General features: G+C 44.0%; 1 protein-coding gene across 1 annotated transcript in view; it reads right to left on the reverse strand.

Annotated features, from left to right (window-relative positions):
• The window catches only part of otud7a (OTU deubiquitinase 7A), a gene marked incomplete at its 5' end in the record, with an annotated part of 67,580 nt that extends 51,444 nt beyond the window's left edge, over positions 1-16,136 (reverse strand). Inside the window, 3 exons of the mRNA XM_084337674.1 lie at positions 1,134-1,352; positions 2,479-2,661; positions 16,052-16,136. Coding sequence (XP_084193800.1) covers positions 1,134-1,352; positions 2,479-2,661; positions 16,052-16,136 — 487 coding nt within the window. The remainder of the gene's footprint in view (positions 1-1,133; positions 1,353-2,478; positions 2,662-16,051) is intronic.
• Between the last annotated feature and the right edge of the window lie 834 nt (positions 16,137-16,970).

Consider the following 16,970-nt stretch of genomic DNA (forward strand, 5'->3'; position numbering starts at 1 on the left):
TGTGTGTGTGAGTGAGTGAGTGAGAGAGAGATAATGTGTTCTCTCTCTCGTTCATCATTTAGTAATGCCCTTGGTGGGAGCAGGGAGAGCAGTGGGAGCAGCTTAGCTCCCCGCTAGAGCACGGGCTCATACACAGCAGGTATAGCACAGGAGTGTCAGCACTGAGCGTTTTTTGTGCGTATAAACCGTATGAACTAGTAGACACTCCACAGAGCTGGATTCTCAGATGCTCTTTTTGTCCCTCGACAAGACTTCTGCTTTTATCACCGTCTGATGTTAGTATTTAATATTTCACTATAAAAGAGGAGTTAGCTTCGTGGCAGCATCATGTTATGTCTTGTCTCAGGCTAACATCATAATGATATCATTATGGTGGCATTCTGAGAACATCACAACAACTCATTCTGTGGCTCCAACAGAGACAAAGACTACTTTGTTCCTCCCCTCTTCATCGCTCCCCTCTCCTTTCCACCTGTCTTCTCCCTCTTCCTCTCTTCCCCTTTCCTCTCCTCTTCCCCTCATTTCCTCTCTCCTCTCCCCTCCTTTCCTCTCCTCTCCTGTCTCCTAACAACATGTTAATTTACTTATAACAGTAACAATAACCAGTTAACCACCAGAGCCTAGTGAAACATGCACCCACATGGACAATACAACTAACTGTAGCAGATTAGCAGTCTGGCTGTCAATAAAAGGTGGGAAACAACAGACACAACGGGACAAAGCAGACTGGTATTTCGTTCAACAATCTAAACCTTATATTGCAAATTATGATATATACAAGTCAATGAAAACACCTCAGGTATAGAGTGATTGGCTGGCCTGAATCAGAGCCACCATGGCGGACTAGTCAGATTATCTAAAACCAGTGTCAATCACAAGAGCAACCGGAGTCACCGTGGCATCTTCATGACATTATATTTACCAGATTTTCTTCACAGAACATCCTCATTTTCAACCCAGCTTCCCACACTCTCTCGCCCTGTTCTGTCAGAAGATTAACCGTTTCACGACCACACTACAGAAGGTTAACCTTTCACTACCACACTACAGAAGGTTAACATAACATAGGTCCAATGTTGATCTGACCTAAAAACACCATCCATCATCCATCCATCATCCACCCATCCACCCACCAGCCTGCTCCAGGGCCACCATGGTGGACTGCTCGATGAGGTCCCTCTCTATGAAGCTCCTGAAGTCCTCGCTGTAGACGCTGAGGTCGGGCAGCTGGAAGGTGTAGATGGGCATCTCCAGGGGGAACTGCTCACTGGTGCACTCGCTGGCCACGTGGGAGCGAGCCAGGGACACGATGGCCGAGCTGGCGTGGGAGATGCCTCGAGACAGACGCTTCTCTGGAGGGAGGGAAGGGAAGGGAAGGGAAGGGAAGGGAAGGGAAGGGAAGGGAAGGGAAGGGAAGGGAAGGGAAGGGAAGGGAAGGGAAGGGAAGGGAAGGGAAGGGAAGGGAAGGGAAGGAGAGAGGGATTATAGAAAGAAAAAAAGATGGTGCTAATGTTAAGTGAGTACCGTATGAATATGAAGGAGATGGCGTTATGTTGAAAATGGCTGAGTTGAAATAGAGTTACTGCCCAAGTGATGCGGGTGCATTTAGCTTTATGGATTTTATTAGCTGCCTGTCTGTACGGTTAATTTCCTCTCAGTCAATAAAATAGATGACATTTTGAGCAAAATAACTAAAGGCTCAATTGACCTACCTCAAACCCCCTCCTCTTTTATTGATCCTCCAATCGCAATTGTCGCTTCCCTCGGACAACCTTTGTTTGTCGCTTGTGATTGGAGGATCGAGAAAAGAGGGACCAATCAATGACAGAACATCCCCTCGAGGGAAAAAAAAAACAAGAGCGGCTGTCAGTGTGACACAGTAAAGTAAAAAGAAAATACGCACATGTGCAAAAAGAAAGACGATGGTTGAAAATGGTCACTGTGCGCGTCTTGTGTTCTGTAACTTCACCCCCCCGGCTCCTCCTTCTCACCAGGTGAACGATCTCACACACAATATAGAATGTTCAGAACTGAACATTCGAGTGATGACGTAACTAATGGCTACCCAAAGATGGAAGATTCCACTTCACACCACATATATATATATGCACCAGCGCTGTTCAGCCCTCAAAGGTTTCCCTTTTCATATACATCACAGTAAATGGTGCAATTATAATTATAGCAGCTTTTATCCAAAGCGCTTTACAATTTTGTTCCTAACATTCACCCATTCACTCACACATTCACACACCGACGGCAGAGGCAACCATGCAAGGTGCCAACCTGCTCATCAGGAGCAATTATGGGGTTAAGGGTCTTGCTCAAGGCTCAAGACATTTCGACAAACTGCCCGGGAAGAGCAGGAATCGAACCGGGAACCTTCCGATTACCGGATGACCGCTCTATCCTCCTGATCTACTGTCGCAACTGTAGTGAACCCCCCCCCCCCCCCCCCCCCCCCCGGATGGTAGAGCCCACCTTGAGTGTTGTCCTCCTGCTTCTGGACAGCGGGCCTCTCCACCTTGCCGCCGTGCTGGGGGGTGTTGTGCTCTGGCTGCCGGTAGTAGCGGCCCTCGTTGAAGACCTGGGGCAGGTTGGCCGTGTGGACCTGCCTGAGCTGCTCGTAGTCACTGAGGGCTGCGCTCAGGTCCCAGTTTTTACCTGGGGACGCACAAACACACACACACACACACACACACACACACACACACACACACACACACACACACACACACACACACACACACACACACACACACACACACACACACACACACACGCACACACACACCACTTACTGTTAAATCTGCACAAGAGGCAACATATTACATTTTCAAGTTTTGTTTCATTTGTCACATATAAGGTACATTATAGTGAAATGTCCTACTGCTTCTGTATGACTCTCCTGAGATTGTGTTTCATACAGTAAAAGAGTAAAAGAGTAAAAGACCAAACATTATACAAAACATGCAATATGTACAAAACAAAGAATTTACAAAATGCTAAAATGAGGTAGAAGAGGTGGTGAAAATGTGTGAGAATTAAATAGATAAAATACGGTGTAATGTTTAAAAATGTACGTCAGAATGAATAAATGTTGTGTACTGTAGGTCTCCCTCCACCCGTTCCTACATACAAAGGAATGCGCTCGTGTGCAAACAACATCACATCTGACAACAATAGCGCCGCCGCCTGTGATCAGATACTGAAGCTATGCAGAAGGATTTCTCTTTATTCCAGGCTAAACACTGCAAGAGCGATATTTCCAATCGCTATAAAAGTATTACAGACTACATTTTAGTTGCGTTGCGATACCAAAAAAGGCAGTAGGACAACACACAGATAAATAGTAGAGCATAGCAGATATGTACGACTGCTGTTTCACACCTGATACACACAATAATTATTGCGTGGCTATTTTACCAGGTGAAGCCAATGCCAGTTGAAGTGGATGACAATGGGCATGCTGGGCAGGCTGGGCACGCTGGGCACACAGCCCCCTATAGCCCTGCTTCTGAAGGTTGAGTGACAGAACAATTTAACCTTCCTCTACCTCAGCAAAAATGAAAAGGCACTACACTATTCCCCCCCCCCTTCATACAGTATGTGTCTGCGGAGAAGGAGAGAGAGAGAGAGAGAGAGAGAGAGAGAGAGAGAGAGAGAGAGAGAGAGAGAGAGAGAGAGAGAGAGAGAGAGAGAGAGAGAGGGAGAGAGGGAGAGAGGGAGAGAGGGAGAGCGAGAGAGAGAGAGAGAGAGAGGGCGAGAGGGAGAGAGGGAGAGAGAGAGAGGGAGAGAGAGAGAGAGAGAGGGCGAGAGGGAGAGAGGGAGAGAGAGAAAGAAAGAGAGATGCACGAGCACTTGAATGATGTCTTTCTCAGGTATCAAACAGCCCAGTGTTGCCACGCAGGGAACACAAGCGGGGGCAACCCGGTGTGGTAAACAAGGAGACCGGAGCAATTAGCCGTCCATTGTGTCAGTGAGGGTCAGGAGAAGTGAGACGGACAGTATTGTTAGTTCTTTGGCCAGACGGAGTGCACAGAGTTAGCAGCGGCACAATAGAATGACTGCCAACGACGTGCCGCATCCTGGCATGAGGAAGGATGGATGATGGGTATTTATCGGCAAAGAAACGGATACAAAATACGAGCAAGAAAGGCCGGCTTTCTTCTTCTGAGTGAGCGACTTGGTAACGACCGTAACTCCTTCATGATGACTACCGCTGTACAATTGAATAGCTATATTCCTCCGCCGCATACTGGCTGTGCCCCTTACATTAAGCACTCTCCCTCTCTCTCTCTCTCTGACGGTAAAGATCAATTCTCTCTGTATCATCTACACATGCCGCAGCCAGGAAACGCTACCCCCCCCCCACCCAGTTCATTAATGCTCCTATACAGAGCGGTAACAAAAGATTACAGTAAAGAGATCGATAGGTGCGTAATGATATTGAAGGAGCGTCTTGAAATCGGAGTCATTGAAGGAAAGAAAAACAATGTGCATCTGAGAGGCCGATGGCGGTGTCAAATATTGTCCATGAAAGAAGATACACCATTGCTAATTCTCTGTGGACATTCTAGGACATGCCAAGTTATGATATGATAATGGCAGCTATTTCATTTCAAACCTTTATAGCAACTCGCGAGACACTGAGGTTACCCTAATTTACAGTGACGACGAGATTACAAAACAAGACACAGTTATCAGTAGATTCATACATATAGGCACAACAAATGAGAATAAACAATACAAATCAGTTAAGACAGTTACAAGTCGACACACAGTGGTCAGGGATCATACTTTTACGCAGAACAGCCATCTCCAAACGCGATTTATTGTTTAAAATAAAAAGCGAAATACTATTATTTTGTGTCATGTTTCCAAATAAGATTGGTCACAACGAGATGCTTTCTATTTCAATTTGTTGGTTCGAATAGATTACCTCCGTTGAAACTTCACTAAGACTAACAGTCTATTTGTGAGCTCCCGCACAGACGTGATAATAATAATAATAATAATAATAATAATAATAATAATAATAATAATAATAATAATAATAATAATAATAATAATAATAATAATAATAATAATAATAATAATAATAATAACAATAATAATAATAGCTTCATTTTATATAGCGCCTTTCAAGAGACCCAAGGTCGCTTTACATAGATAGGGGGGGGGAAATAACAAAGTAACAAACATAGTGGACAGACACAACATATAAATATGATGATGGAATTCATTCAAGTCCTCTCCACCCTCGGGTCTTTGCCACCGGCACGGTCCATCGTGATATTGGAGATGGATCGAGCAATAGACTGTTACTGTAGCTGTCAAAGCTCCATCACAAATGCAGTTATGTGAATAGAAAGGGATTCCACTCAGTCAATGTTGCGATGCGCATTTGCCTGATTCATGTCGTTGCTGCATGCCGGGAGGAAAGGCAATGCTGCATGTTTTCAATTCATTAAATAAAACGGATACTTTTTAGGGTTTACTGACTGTCATACAAATAATCAACCAACTACATACTGTAACTTTTCAGTGCACGCTCTTATTTACATTGTGACAACAGCCTTGTGAGCTCCCGCACACAGACATGATGGAATTCAAGTTCAAGTTTGTATTGATCACATATAGGCAGGCTACACATGGCGTATAGGCTACATCATACATGCAGTGAGATTCAGCTAAACTTGTGTGTTGGTAACACTGAAGATAAAGTCACGTGTGATTATACTGGACTCAGCTAAGGAGGACTGGACTGCCTCTGTATTCCGTTGGCTTGTTTATTGACCACTCTCTCTCTCTCTCTCCGTTCCTCCCCGAGTTGGATCCTGGAGTAGCTGCAGAGCCGCAGAGGCAGTGGCGCTACGCCGCTTCACCATCTCAATACCGGGACGATCTGCAGAGCCGCAGACAACTCTGCCAAGAACATTCTCCCCTTTGTTGTTCTTATTGTTATTTCACTCATTCCTGTTTCAGAAATAAATACGCCCTAGTCTTTGGCTAACTCTGAACTACCTGTCTGTGCCGTGCTGTTGGGGTCGGTTTCAAACCATAACAGTATATGCTCTCGTATTATTGTAATATAGGCTACCTAATACCGACATCAAAATAGATTGTATGCCTCTACAAATCATATGCAGGTAGAACATTGACGGAAAATCCGTCGCGATTTGGAATAAAATCGAGGAGAACTTTAATCCCTGGGTATTAATCGAACAAAACGGAAAAAGGCAGTCATATTCCAGCACGGTCTTTATTAGTTAATATGGTCTTTAAGTTAATAGATATCATATCCGACATCACCGTACGTGTACATGTATGTCAGCCTGTCTCGTATTTCTCCCATAACACACTTCGCTCGGCTTAGTCCACTTTTCCACATTTCATGGGGGTGTTCCATTACCGTATATGGTTAATTACGGGCGGTTCTATATGCAAATACTTAAAATCGTGCACGAGCGTGGAGCGTAGACCTTAATGGTATTTATCAACACGAAGTGTGCGTACGACCCGTGTACGCACGTGTGATAAATCCCGATTTCTCTGTGCGTACACACATTCTAATTTCTGCGCTTAAGTACGGAAATAGAACACTTTCTAAGAATTGTTGATAAAAGTTGAAGCTGCAGCATGTCTATGAATCACATGATCATAGTCCAAAATGAATAGAAGAAAACAGCTTCAGCAATCCTCTTTCTACTAATCACGTAGGGAAGCTGGATCTATCTCCAGATAGTTATCTCTGTTTTAGAATCATCTGCACCTCCTTTTGAACCTAACCGTTGCTTATTGCTAACAGCTGCTGTGCTGATAGAGTATGGAATGCATGACGCAAGCCATTTACGCAGGACAAGCAAGTCCAACAGTCAAAACCCAATGGGAGAATTGGGTCAGTTAGCTTAGTGAGTGTCTGCATCATTTCAACAAAGCCATTCATTTGGAATTTGTACGTTGCCTTGCATTGATGCGTTCTTGTTTCTCCTCAGCGTGCATCAGAAGGAGAATGGGAGAGAGATAGAGAACTGGGACCTTGGGCGGCAACCAAAAAGGCTCTCACAAGTGAAGTGGATGAGTCAGGTGGTGCCGACAGAGGGAGGATGGATGGACTTGATCCATGAGATCTACTGTATGTGATGGAAAGACTGACGTACGCATTGAGACTACAGACTAGAGGGAGAGGTTTGAGGAGAGGCGGGGGAGAGGGAGGGAGTTGGTGAGGCCTAAAAATGGCCTTTTTTGTTTTTGTTACAAAAAAAGAGAGAGATGGCGAGAGAGAGAGAGAGAGAGAGAGAGAGAGAGAGAGAGAGAGAGAGAGAGAGAGAGAGAGAAGGATGGTGAAAGAGAGAGAAAGAGATGGACACAGAGAGAGAGAGAGAGAGAGAGAGAGAGAGAGAGAGAGAGAGAGAGAGAGAGAGAGAGAGAGAAACAGACAGACAGACAGACAGACAGACAGACAGACAGACAGACAGACAGACAGACAGACAGACAGACAGACAGACAGACAGACAGACACATGCATACTGAAAGCGGGAGTGGTTCCAGTTCACTAACTACGCTGTTCCAGGTCAACAGGGGCAGTAGGTTCTCTCTCTCTCTCTCTCTCTCTCTCTCTCTCTCTCTCTCTCTCTCTCTCTCTCTCTCTCCTCATCTCTCTCTCTCTCTCTTCTCTCTCTCTCTCTCTCTCTCTCTCTCTCTCTGCTCTCTCTCTCTCTCTCTCTCCCTCATCTTTCCTTCCTTGACGCCTGCTAGACTGCAGGAGGCGACTTGAGGCCAGGAGAACACAGGAGAGTGAGGCCCAGGCAGAGAGGAAACAGATCCCAGTGCAGCAGAGGAGAGCACAGGAGGGTGATAGGAGCTCACTGACGTCAAAGGAGTCAGACTGTGAACTACAACAGACAGCACTCTGCACTAAAGTATGGTGCAGTGAAGACTTTAACCCATTCTGTTTTATCTCTGGCCTTAGAATTATATTCACAGATATACCGTTGGTGGTCTTTAATAGGGTTTAGATTGAAACAGATCTGTTGGGATTAATTTGCGGAAGGAAAATAATCTGGGAAATAATGTCTCAATCAAACAGACAAACTAATAAATCGACAAAATCTCATGACTGTTAGTTGCTAAGTAACAACTACTTAGATACCCTCGCAATGCCAACGACGGCCCTAGATAACTGCGCACGCGGAAACAGCCTCAGGACAGGTTGCCAGAGCGGCAACTACAACAACAACAACAACAACAACAACACCACAGCAACACTCTGTGCCAGAACAAGAACTGCAGCAGGCGAGTATTAGAATCATCGCCAGCCCTAATGAGTAATGATAGCTAAATATATATATATATATATATATATATATATATATATATATATATATATATTTTTTATTTTATTTTATTTTATTGATGGATTAAAAACACACAACAAGGATCCAAAGGATAACATGAGAAAGAGTAAAACCCTTATTTCCGTCATGGTCCCAGGGCTGTTAGGCCACAACAAAAACACGACAATAACACAACACTCATACATTTAAAACATTATACGACTAACCTATCGCTAAAATTGTATACCCCACAATAACTAAAAACTGATTGGAAACCCATTCAAACTATAGGGGGCTATTCTTCTATTCTGTCCATGAGCCACTTCCTGACGCTTCTCTTGAAGCTGTGGAGGCTCAAGCTCTGCTTGATGGGGAGAGGCAGCTTGTTCCAATCCTGGGCTCCAGAGAAAATAAGGGAGCATTGGCCCAGTTTGGATCGGAAAGAAGCAGGCTTCAGGTTTGCTATGCTTGCTCTAGTTCTGTGGTTGTGGGATTCGTTGACCGGGGTGAAGTAGTTCTGGAGGTATCTAGGGGACCTTTGGTTTATAATATTGTGCACTATGTTCAGTCTGAGCTGGGTAACTCTGGCCTCCACAGGAAGCCAGTTTAGCTCCTGGAAGTGACTCCTCCCTATGTGGGTGCGAGGGCCAAGACCCATTACCACCCTTACTAGCTTATTTTGGGAAACCTGAAGCTTCTTTTTTATGTTCACTGTCAGGCCCTCGAACCACGATACGCTACCATAGTCAAAGTGGCAGAGTACTAGGCTATTTGCTAATAGCCTGAGGCTATCTCTGCCAAGGAGGTTGGCTTTCCTAGCTAGGTACCTGGTGCGGGCGTTGACTTTGCCCAGTACTTGGGAGGCCATAGCCTCCCCATCTAGGCTCCCGTCTATCATACAGCCTAGATACTTCGTTTTTTTTGCTGTTTTAGGGTTACAGCTCCTAGCTGGATATTAAACTCCCGTGCTTTCCTGAGCTTGGGCTTGGAGGCTAATAGTACTGCCTCTGTTTTACCTAGGTGAAGAGAAAGCCTGTTGTCCGAAAGCCACCTGCTGACCCCTGCAAGTTCTTCACCTAGCAACTGTTCTAGTGTGTTCTGATCCTTGTGTGAGACTAGCAGGGCTGAGTCGTCTGCAAATAAAAACAAGTTACATGAGCATGCTGCTGACATGTCATTTATGTACAGTAAAAAAAGGAGAGGTCCTAGCACGCTTCCTTGTGGGACCCCACATACAATGGGCTTGTATATATATATATATATATATATATATATATATATATATATATATATATATATATATATATATATATATATATATATATATATATATATATATATATATATATATATATATATATATATATATATATATATATTCTATTCTATTCTATTCTTTATTTTATGTTTAAAGGAACACAGCAACGTTTTGGGAAATTTGCTTATTTGCCATCTACCCCTGCAAGCCTTAGAGAGACTACACACAGCCAGATACTAACCTATAGCCCTGCATGTGTTAGAGAGACTACACACAGCCAGATACTAACCTATAGCCCTGCATGTGTTAGAGAGACTACACACAGCCAGATACTAGTCTAGCCCTGCATGTGTTAGAGAGACTACACACAGCCAGATACTAGTCTAGCCCTGCATGTGTTAGAGAGACTACACACAGCCAGATACTAGTCTAGCCCTGCATGTGTTAGAGTGACTAGCCAGATACTAACCTATAGCCCTGCATGTGTTAGAGAGACTACACACAGCCAGATACTAGTCTAGCCCTGCATGTGTTAGAGTGACTACACACAGCCAGATACTAGTCTAGCCCTGCATGTGTTAGAGTGACTAGCCAGATACTAACCTATAGCCCTGCATGTGTTAGAGAGACTACACACAGCCAGATACTAACCTATAGCCCTGCATGTGTTAGAGAGACTACACACAGCCAGATACTAACCTATAGCCCTGCATGTGTTAGAGAGACTACACACAGCCAGATACTAACCTATAGCCCTGCATGTGTTAGAGAGACTACACACAGCCAGATACTAGTCTAGCCCTGCATGTGTTAGAGAGACTACACACAGCCAGATACTAGTCTAGCCCTGCATGTGTTAGAGAGACTACACACAGCCAGATACTAGTCTAGCCCTGCATGTGTTAGAGAGACTACACACAGCCAGATACTAGTCTAGCCCTGCATGTGTTAGAGTGACTACACACAGCCAGATACTAGTCTAGCCCTGCATGTGTTAGAGTGACTACACACAGCCAGATACTAGTCTAGCCCTGCATGTGTTAGAGAGACTACACACAGCCAGATACTAGTCTAGCCCTGCATGTGTTAGAGAGACTACACACAGCCAGATACTAGTCTAGCCCTGCATGTGTTAGAGAGACTACACACAGCCAGATACTAACCTATAGCCCTGCATGTGTTAGAGTGACTACACACAGCCAGATACTAACCTATAGCCCTGCATGTGTTAGAGAGACTACACACAGCCAGATACTAGTCTAGCCCTGCATGTGTTAGAGAGACTACACACAGCCAGATACTAACCTATAGCCCTGCATGTGTTAGAGAGACTACACACAGCCAGATACTAACCTATAGCCCTGCATGTGTTAGAGAGACTACACACAGCCAGATACTAACCTATAGCCCTGCATGTGTTAGAGAGACTACACACAGCCAGATACTAACCTATAGCCCTGCATGTGTTAGAGAGACTACACACAGCCAGATACTAGTCTAGCCCTGCATGTGTTAGAGAGACTACACACAGCCAGATACTAGTCTAGCCCTGCATGTGTTAGAGAGACTACACACAGCCAGATACTAACCTATAGCCCTGCATGTGTTAGAGTGACTACACACAGCCAGATACTAACCTATAGCCCTGCATGTGTTAGAGAGACTACACACAGCCAGATACTAGTCTAGCCCTGCATGTGTTAGAGAGACTACACACAGCCAGATACTAGTCTAGCCCTGCATGTGTTAGAGTGACTACACACAGCCAGATACTAGTCTAGCCCTGCATGTGTTAGAGTGACTACACACAGCCAGATACTAGTCTAGCCCTGCATGTGTTAGAGAGACTACACACAGCCAGATACTAGTCTAGCCCTGCATGTGTTAGAGAGACTACACACAGCCAGATACTAGTCTAGCCCTGCATGTGTTAGAGAGACTACACACAGCCAGATACTAGTCTAGCCCTGCATGTGTTAGAGTGACTACACACAGCCAGATACTAGTCTAGCCCTGCATGTGTTAGAGAGACTACACACAGCCAGATACTAACTTAGCCCTGCATGTGTTAGAGTGACTACACACAGCCAGATACTAACTTAGCCCTGCATGTCGAGATACTGCTGTCGTCATCATGCCCCCTGGTTAGTCAGCCAGGCTGTAGGGTTGGGTACCAAACTTGGTACTTCAAAGGGTACCAACCGAATTACATCGGTACCACCGAGTACCGATTCACGCTAGATCAATCTGTACCAAATATTGGTGCCTTTACATGTTTAGTATAAGAGTGTAATATACTCTTATATTACAGAAGAAGCCATTTCCCCAAATATATATATATTACAGTCCCATCTCTTGGGTCTTTGGAAAGACCAGACGAGGTCAGAGGAGTTTGATCATATTTACAGAGGATGGCCAGATAATGTTGATATTTAAACATTTAAAAAACATAATATATGGTCATGCGATTTATCTTGTGTGGTGTGAACAATGAATAACAAAATGTTCAAAATAATAACAATGTTGAAATTGAGAAGTTTGGACTTCTTTTTTTTTACAACTGAAATACAATTATTTGTTATTACAGAGAGTTAAGTACCGAAAAAGGTACCGCTGGGTGCCGATTCCGAATTCCAGGAACTGATACTGATACCAGTATTGGTTCAAATGTGAACGGTACCCAGACCTACCAGGCTGTCAACCTTCTCTTGAGTTCCCGTTCTTTTGTATCCTCTATCTGCCTGCTGGTCAACATTAAACACCCCGTGTTGGGTTTTCTCATCATCTACCTCTGCCTCCTTCATCCTGCACTTGGGTCCTACATCAAACCGTGACAGATGCAATCTAGGGCACTCAACACTCTCAGAGGGGAGTGGGCGTACTTAACTCTTGCTGTGCCATGTTTGAGGAGCCAGAATGAGGGTATGGCACAGATATCATAAAGATGGCCAAGTTCATACTGACCTTCACCGTGTAGCATTTCATATGGGAGCTAGCTCGCAAAGCGATTACCGACTGCTAATGGGCGGCCAGATGTGCAATAGAAAGCACATTATGCTGGGAGAACTGCATACAGGACAAGCCCAGCAGCCAGCGATCTCTAGAGTCCAGGCGATTAAATGGCTACTAATCTGGTAGTCACTTATAAGCACTGATATTAACATGCAAAGACTCTCTTTTCACTAATCCAACTCGTCTCCGAGGAGCAGAAATATTCACATGGCGTGAGCTTTGAAAAAACACACAGTATGTCCATGTTTACATCAGTGAATCCATGAATGAAGAAAAAAAACTGCCACAGACAAACAAAATGAAGTCTCAATCTGCTAATGCCTCCTCCAATGTAAATAAACATTCAAAGAGAGATGTCATATGCAAGAGCATCAGATTCGCAAAACGCATGCACCGTTTGGGTTTCGAATAGACGCGGCCAGCTCTGTGCTTTTCGAGCTAACGTAACGTCATTCGTTTCCAAAGGAGAGGAGAGAAAGACCGCGGCTCACATGCAGCTCAAACTACCTGTTGGAATAAATTAATTGATTGATGTTTAACTTGTCCCTGTGTGTGTCCAGTCATTTCGACTAGTAAACGTTGTATTTAATGTTACCTCAGGATACCACTGTCTATTGTATTTAATTGGTTAGCTATTTAGCTAATGTGGATAGCATTTTGAATAGCATCAATGCTAGCTGGCTGGCTACAACTTTATTTACTAAATTGTGGAGGCTTTTAATCGTCAAGGTAAGAGAGGATTTGTCATGATCAACTGAAGGCGTATGCTATGGAACAATATGTGCTTGGGTTTTCAGAAAAAGGCCAGCTATGTGACGCTAATTATTTAGCTAATATTGATAGCATAGCTTGCTGGCTACAGCTCAACACCATGCCATGGGGATACTATTTACTAAATTATGGAGGCTTTTTAATCATCAAGGTAAGAGAGGATTTGTCATGATCAACTGAAGGGGTATGCTATGGAACAGTATGCTTGGCTACTGCTTGGGTTTTCAAAAAAAGTACATTTAGCTGTAAAAGCCCGATCAAGCTATGTAACATTTACATTTACATTTACATTTAGTCATTTAGCTGATGCTTTTATCCAAAGCGACTTACAAGTTCTGTACGACAAGCCATCAGGAAGGGTACAACTCTATCAGCTGAGTAACAATGTTCATCAAAGTGTTGAGTGCTACAGTGTAGGTTAGTTTATTAGGACAAGTGCATGACAGTATGGTTAGTTAGGGTTAGATTTTTTTTTTTTTTTTTTTTTTTTTAATTCAGATAATGGTTGAAGAAGTGCGTCTTTAGTCGACACTGTTAAGGGAGATGTCAATCTGTTGTCGACGGTGGTTGGTGATGTTTGGCTGAGTCTGCACATGTGGGTAAGGGAGAGGTGGGCTATACGCGTCATCGGTTCAGGAGAAGACCATGTAAAGATGGTGACGCAGTGGGGGTCGTCTTCAGGCGTCTTCAGAATTGCGCACTCTGGGAGCTGGTATCAGAAAGTACCGTCTTCAGGCTGCCAGAACGCATTTCCGTGTGGCAGAACGGTGCAAACGATCAAATACTTTGCCTAAAACGACCAAAATCGTTTTAGTCTGGACATGGCCTAAGGCAAAGGAGACCCATGTGTGTAATCGGTTGTATCAAGATTAAGATTAAGATTAAACTGGACTTTGAAGAAGTCTTTATTCATTGCACACATTGACAATGTCGTCATGCAAGTGACACACACATGCGATGGGCGGCACACAGATACACACACATGCAATATATATATATTTTTTGGGTCGCCGATGAAATGTTCCTCTCTGCGTTTGACCCATCCCGTCGTCCTTCCCCCCCAAGGGCAGCCGGGAGCAGACATGGGCTGCGGCGTGGGGCCGTGCCCGGGGACCAATCCAAGTGCTCCTGTCCGTCTTCGTCAGGGACGCGACAGCGTTAGCGATTTGTTCTGCATGTTTTTCCATTGGGTTTATTTTATCAGGAGGGGAAACCCTTGCGAGTACGGGGAGAACATGCAAACTCCACACAGAAAGGCCCGGGAGATACCCCACCTGGGTACCTGGCAACCCGGCAACCTCATCAATGGTAATACAATGGCACTAGGGATGTCCGATATTATCGGCCGACCGATATTATCGGCCGATATCGGCAGTAAAATGTGATATCGGAAAATATCGGTATCGGTTTAAAAACAAAAAAAAAACAATAACAATATTTGTTATATATATATCCAGTGAAATTATTAGTTACCTGAAATTATTCAGTTTTTTGGACGGGGAAACCCTGCATATATCGGTATCTGTTGATATCGGTTGATATCGGTATCGGAAATTAAGAGTTGGACAATATCGGAATATCGGTATCGGTAAAAAAGCCAATATCGAGCATCCCTAAATGGCACAAAAGCAAAGCGATGTAAGTATTGTTCAAAATCACTCAAGTTTAAGATTACAGGGAGAGAAATAGAGAAAGAGAGAAAGAGAGAGAGAAAAGGAGAGACTATTATCTTAAATGAGTACCAACAGACTTAAAAGGTCACTCCTTGCTTTAGTATACACAAAAGACATTCTGCTCACAGCTAAAGCTCTTGATCTGGACTGGGGATAAGGAGTATTGGCATTTCCCAGTAACGACAACCCTCGATAAACACAACACAAACCTTGCTTGTCCAAACTCTCCTCTGGAAATGGAATTCATTTGAACTAGTGAAATGAACCGGAATACAACAAAATACCAAGGCAATGCATTTAAAATATGAAACACACATACCGTTCATGCTCTTACTATTATAAATGTACATAGATAGGCTGTTTTTAGGAGGTAAAGAGGCGATAAACACAACACAAACCTTGCTAATCCAAACTCTCCTCTGGAAATGGAATTCATTTGAACTAGTGAAATGAACCGGAATACAACAAAATACCAAGGCAATTAATTTACTCAAAGCACTCAACACTTTGATGACCATTGTTACTCAGCTGATAAGAGTTGTGCCCTTCCTGCTGACTTGTCGTACAAAACTTGTAAGTCGCTTTGGATAAAAGCATCAGCTAAATGACTAAATGTAAATGTAAAATGTAAAATATGAAACATACATACTGTTCATGCATAATACGAGACATACTTGCTCCAAAATGCCTTGTATGATCTCATTTCCAGTTGAAAATACATCTAAAATGATGTATCAACAAGACGCATAGTATAGAATATATTTGCACATCATTGCATATACATGCATATACATACACATATACATTGCATGCTCACTGTATGTGACTAGCTGGAGGTTGACGTTTTTTTTATCAACAAAGTTCTAAATGAGAAATAGATAGAGGGTGATGTGAAGAACAGGAAGACATTTCATCATAAACACACAGTAGTCTGTTGCCCAAACAAACAACATCGGCTGTTCCGTCCAGATTGGACGAGGTCGTCCCATTGGTCGTCTTACCTTCCAGCAGGTCTCGTGCCAGGCCCGGCTCGGCCCCGGTGGAGCGGACAAAGTCCGACAGGACGGCGTCCATGTCCAGAGTCATGTGGTCGCGGGGGTGGGGGTGGGGGTGGGGGTGGGCCGCCCAAGCCGCAGCGGTCACCTTAGTAGACGCCAGCCTGCCCGCCTCACACGCTCATCTGACGACACGGTAGCAAACAGACACAGCCAGTCGGATCAGTTCCCCCCCGGGGGCAGAGCCCTGGACTCAGCATAAAATATCACAACTCTTTTATTAACGACAATAAAACCTGCTCACGAGAGAACAACGTTGTTTCTAGTCATATCAAGGAATTAAGCAATCAGATAGCAATGAGCATGAAATAGACATCGTTTGAAATATGACACTGTACAACTATGTCCCTGATGTTTGCATGTCCATATGGAAAAGGATTATAAGAAAACATTATACTTTCTGCCTCGAGGAGGTTTTATAGGAAACATATCATTTCTGCCATGAGATATCATTACCGTACTCATTTCAGTTTGTTCTTTTTACACTATCATATTATGTTACATAACCGGTTGACCGGCCATAGCGGATTCTCTAAATCCCAAACATAAACATGATTTAGAGCGTTTAAAAATGATTTGTTACATCTTTTCCATAGGCGAGTTTGTGTGTGTGTGCCGAGGTTTCTCTAATGCGACGCACAACGTCTGACTAACGCACAGCGAGCTGTATCACTGCCACTCCGGCTCTCTGTGTCAGCTCTGAAGAGACTCAAGATGTGGTGTAGTGGTTAACACTGTCGCCTCACAGCAAGAAGGTCCAGGGTTCGATTCCCGCTTGGGGACCAGGTTTCCATGATGCCAGTTACCCAGGTGGGGTGTCTCCCAGGCCTTTCTGTGTGGAGTTTGCATGTTCTTCCCGTGCTCG

This window comes from Notolepis coatsorum (assembly GCF_963971535.1).
Source record: "Notolepis coatsorum genome assembly, chromosome: 20".
Classification (NCBI taxonomy): domain Eukaryota; kingdom Metazoa; phylum Chordata; class Actinopteri; order Aulopiformes; family Paralepididae; genus Notolepis; species Notolepis coatsorum.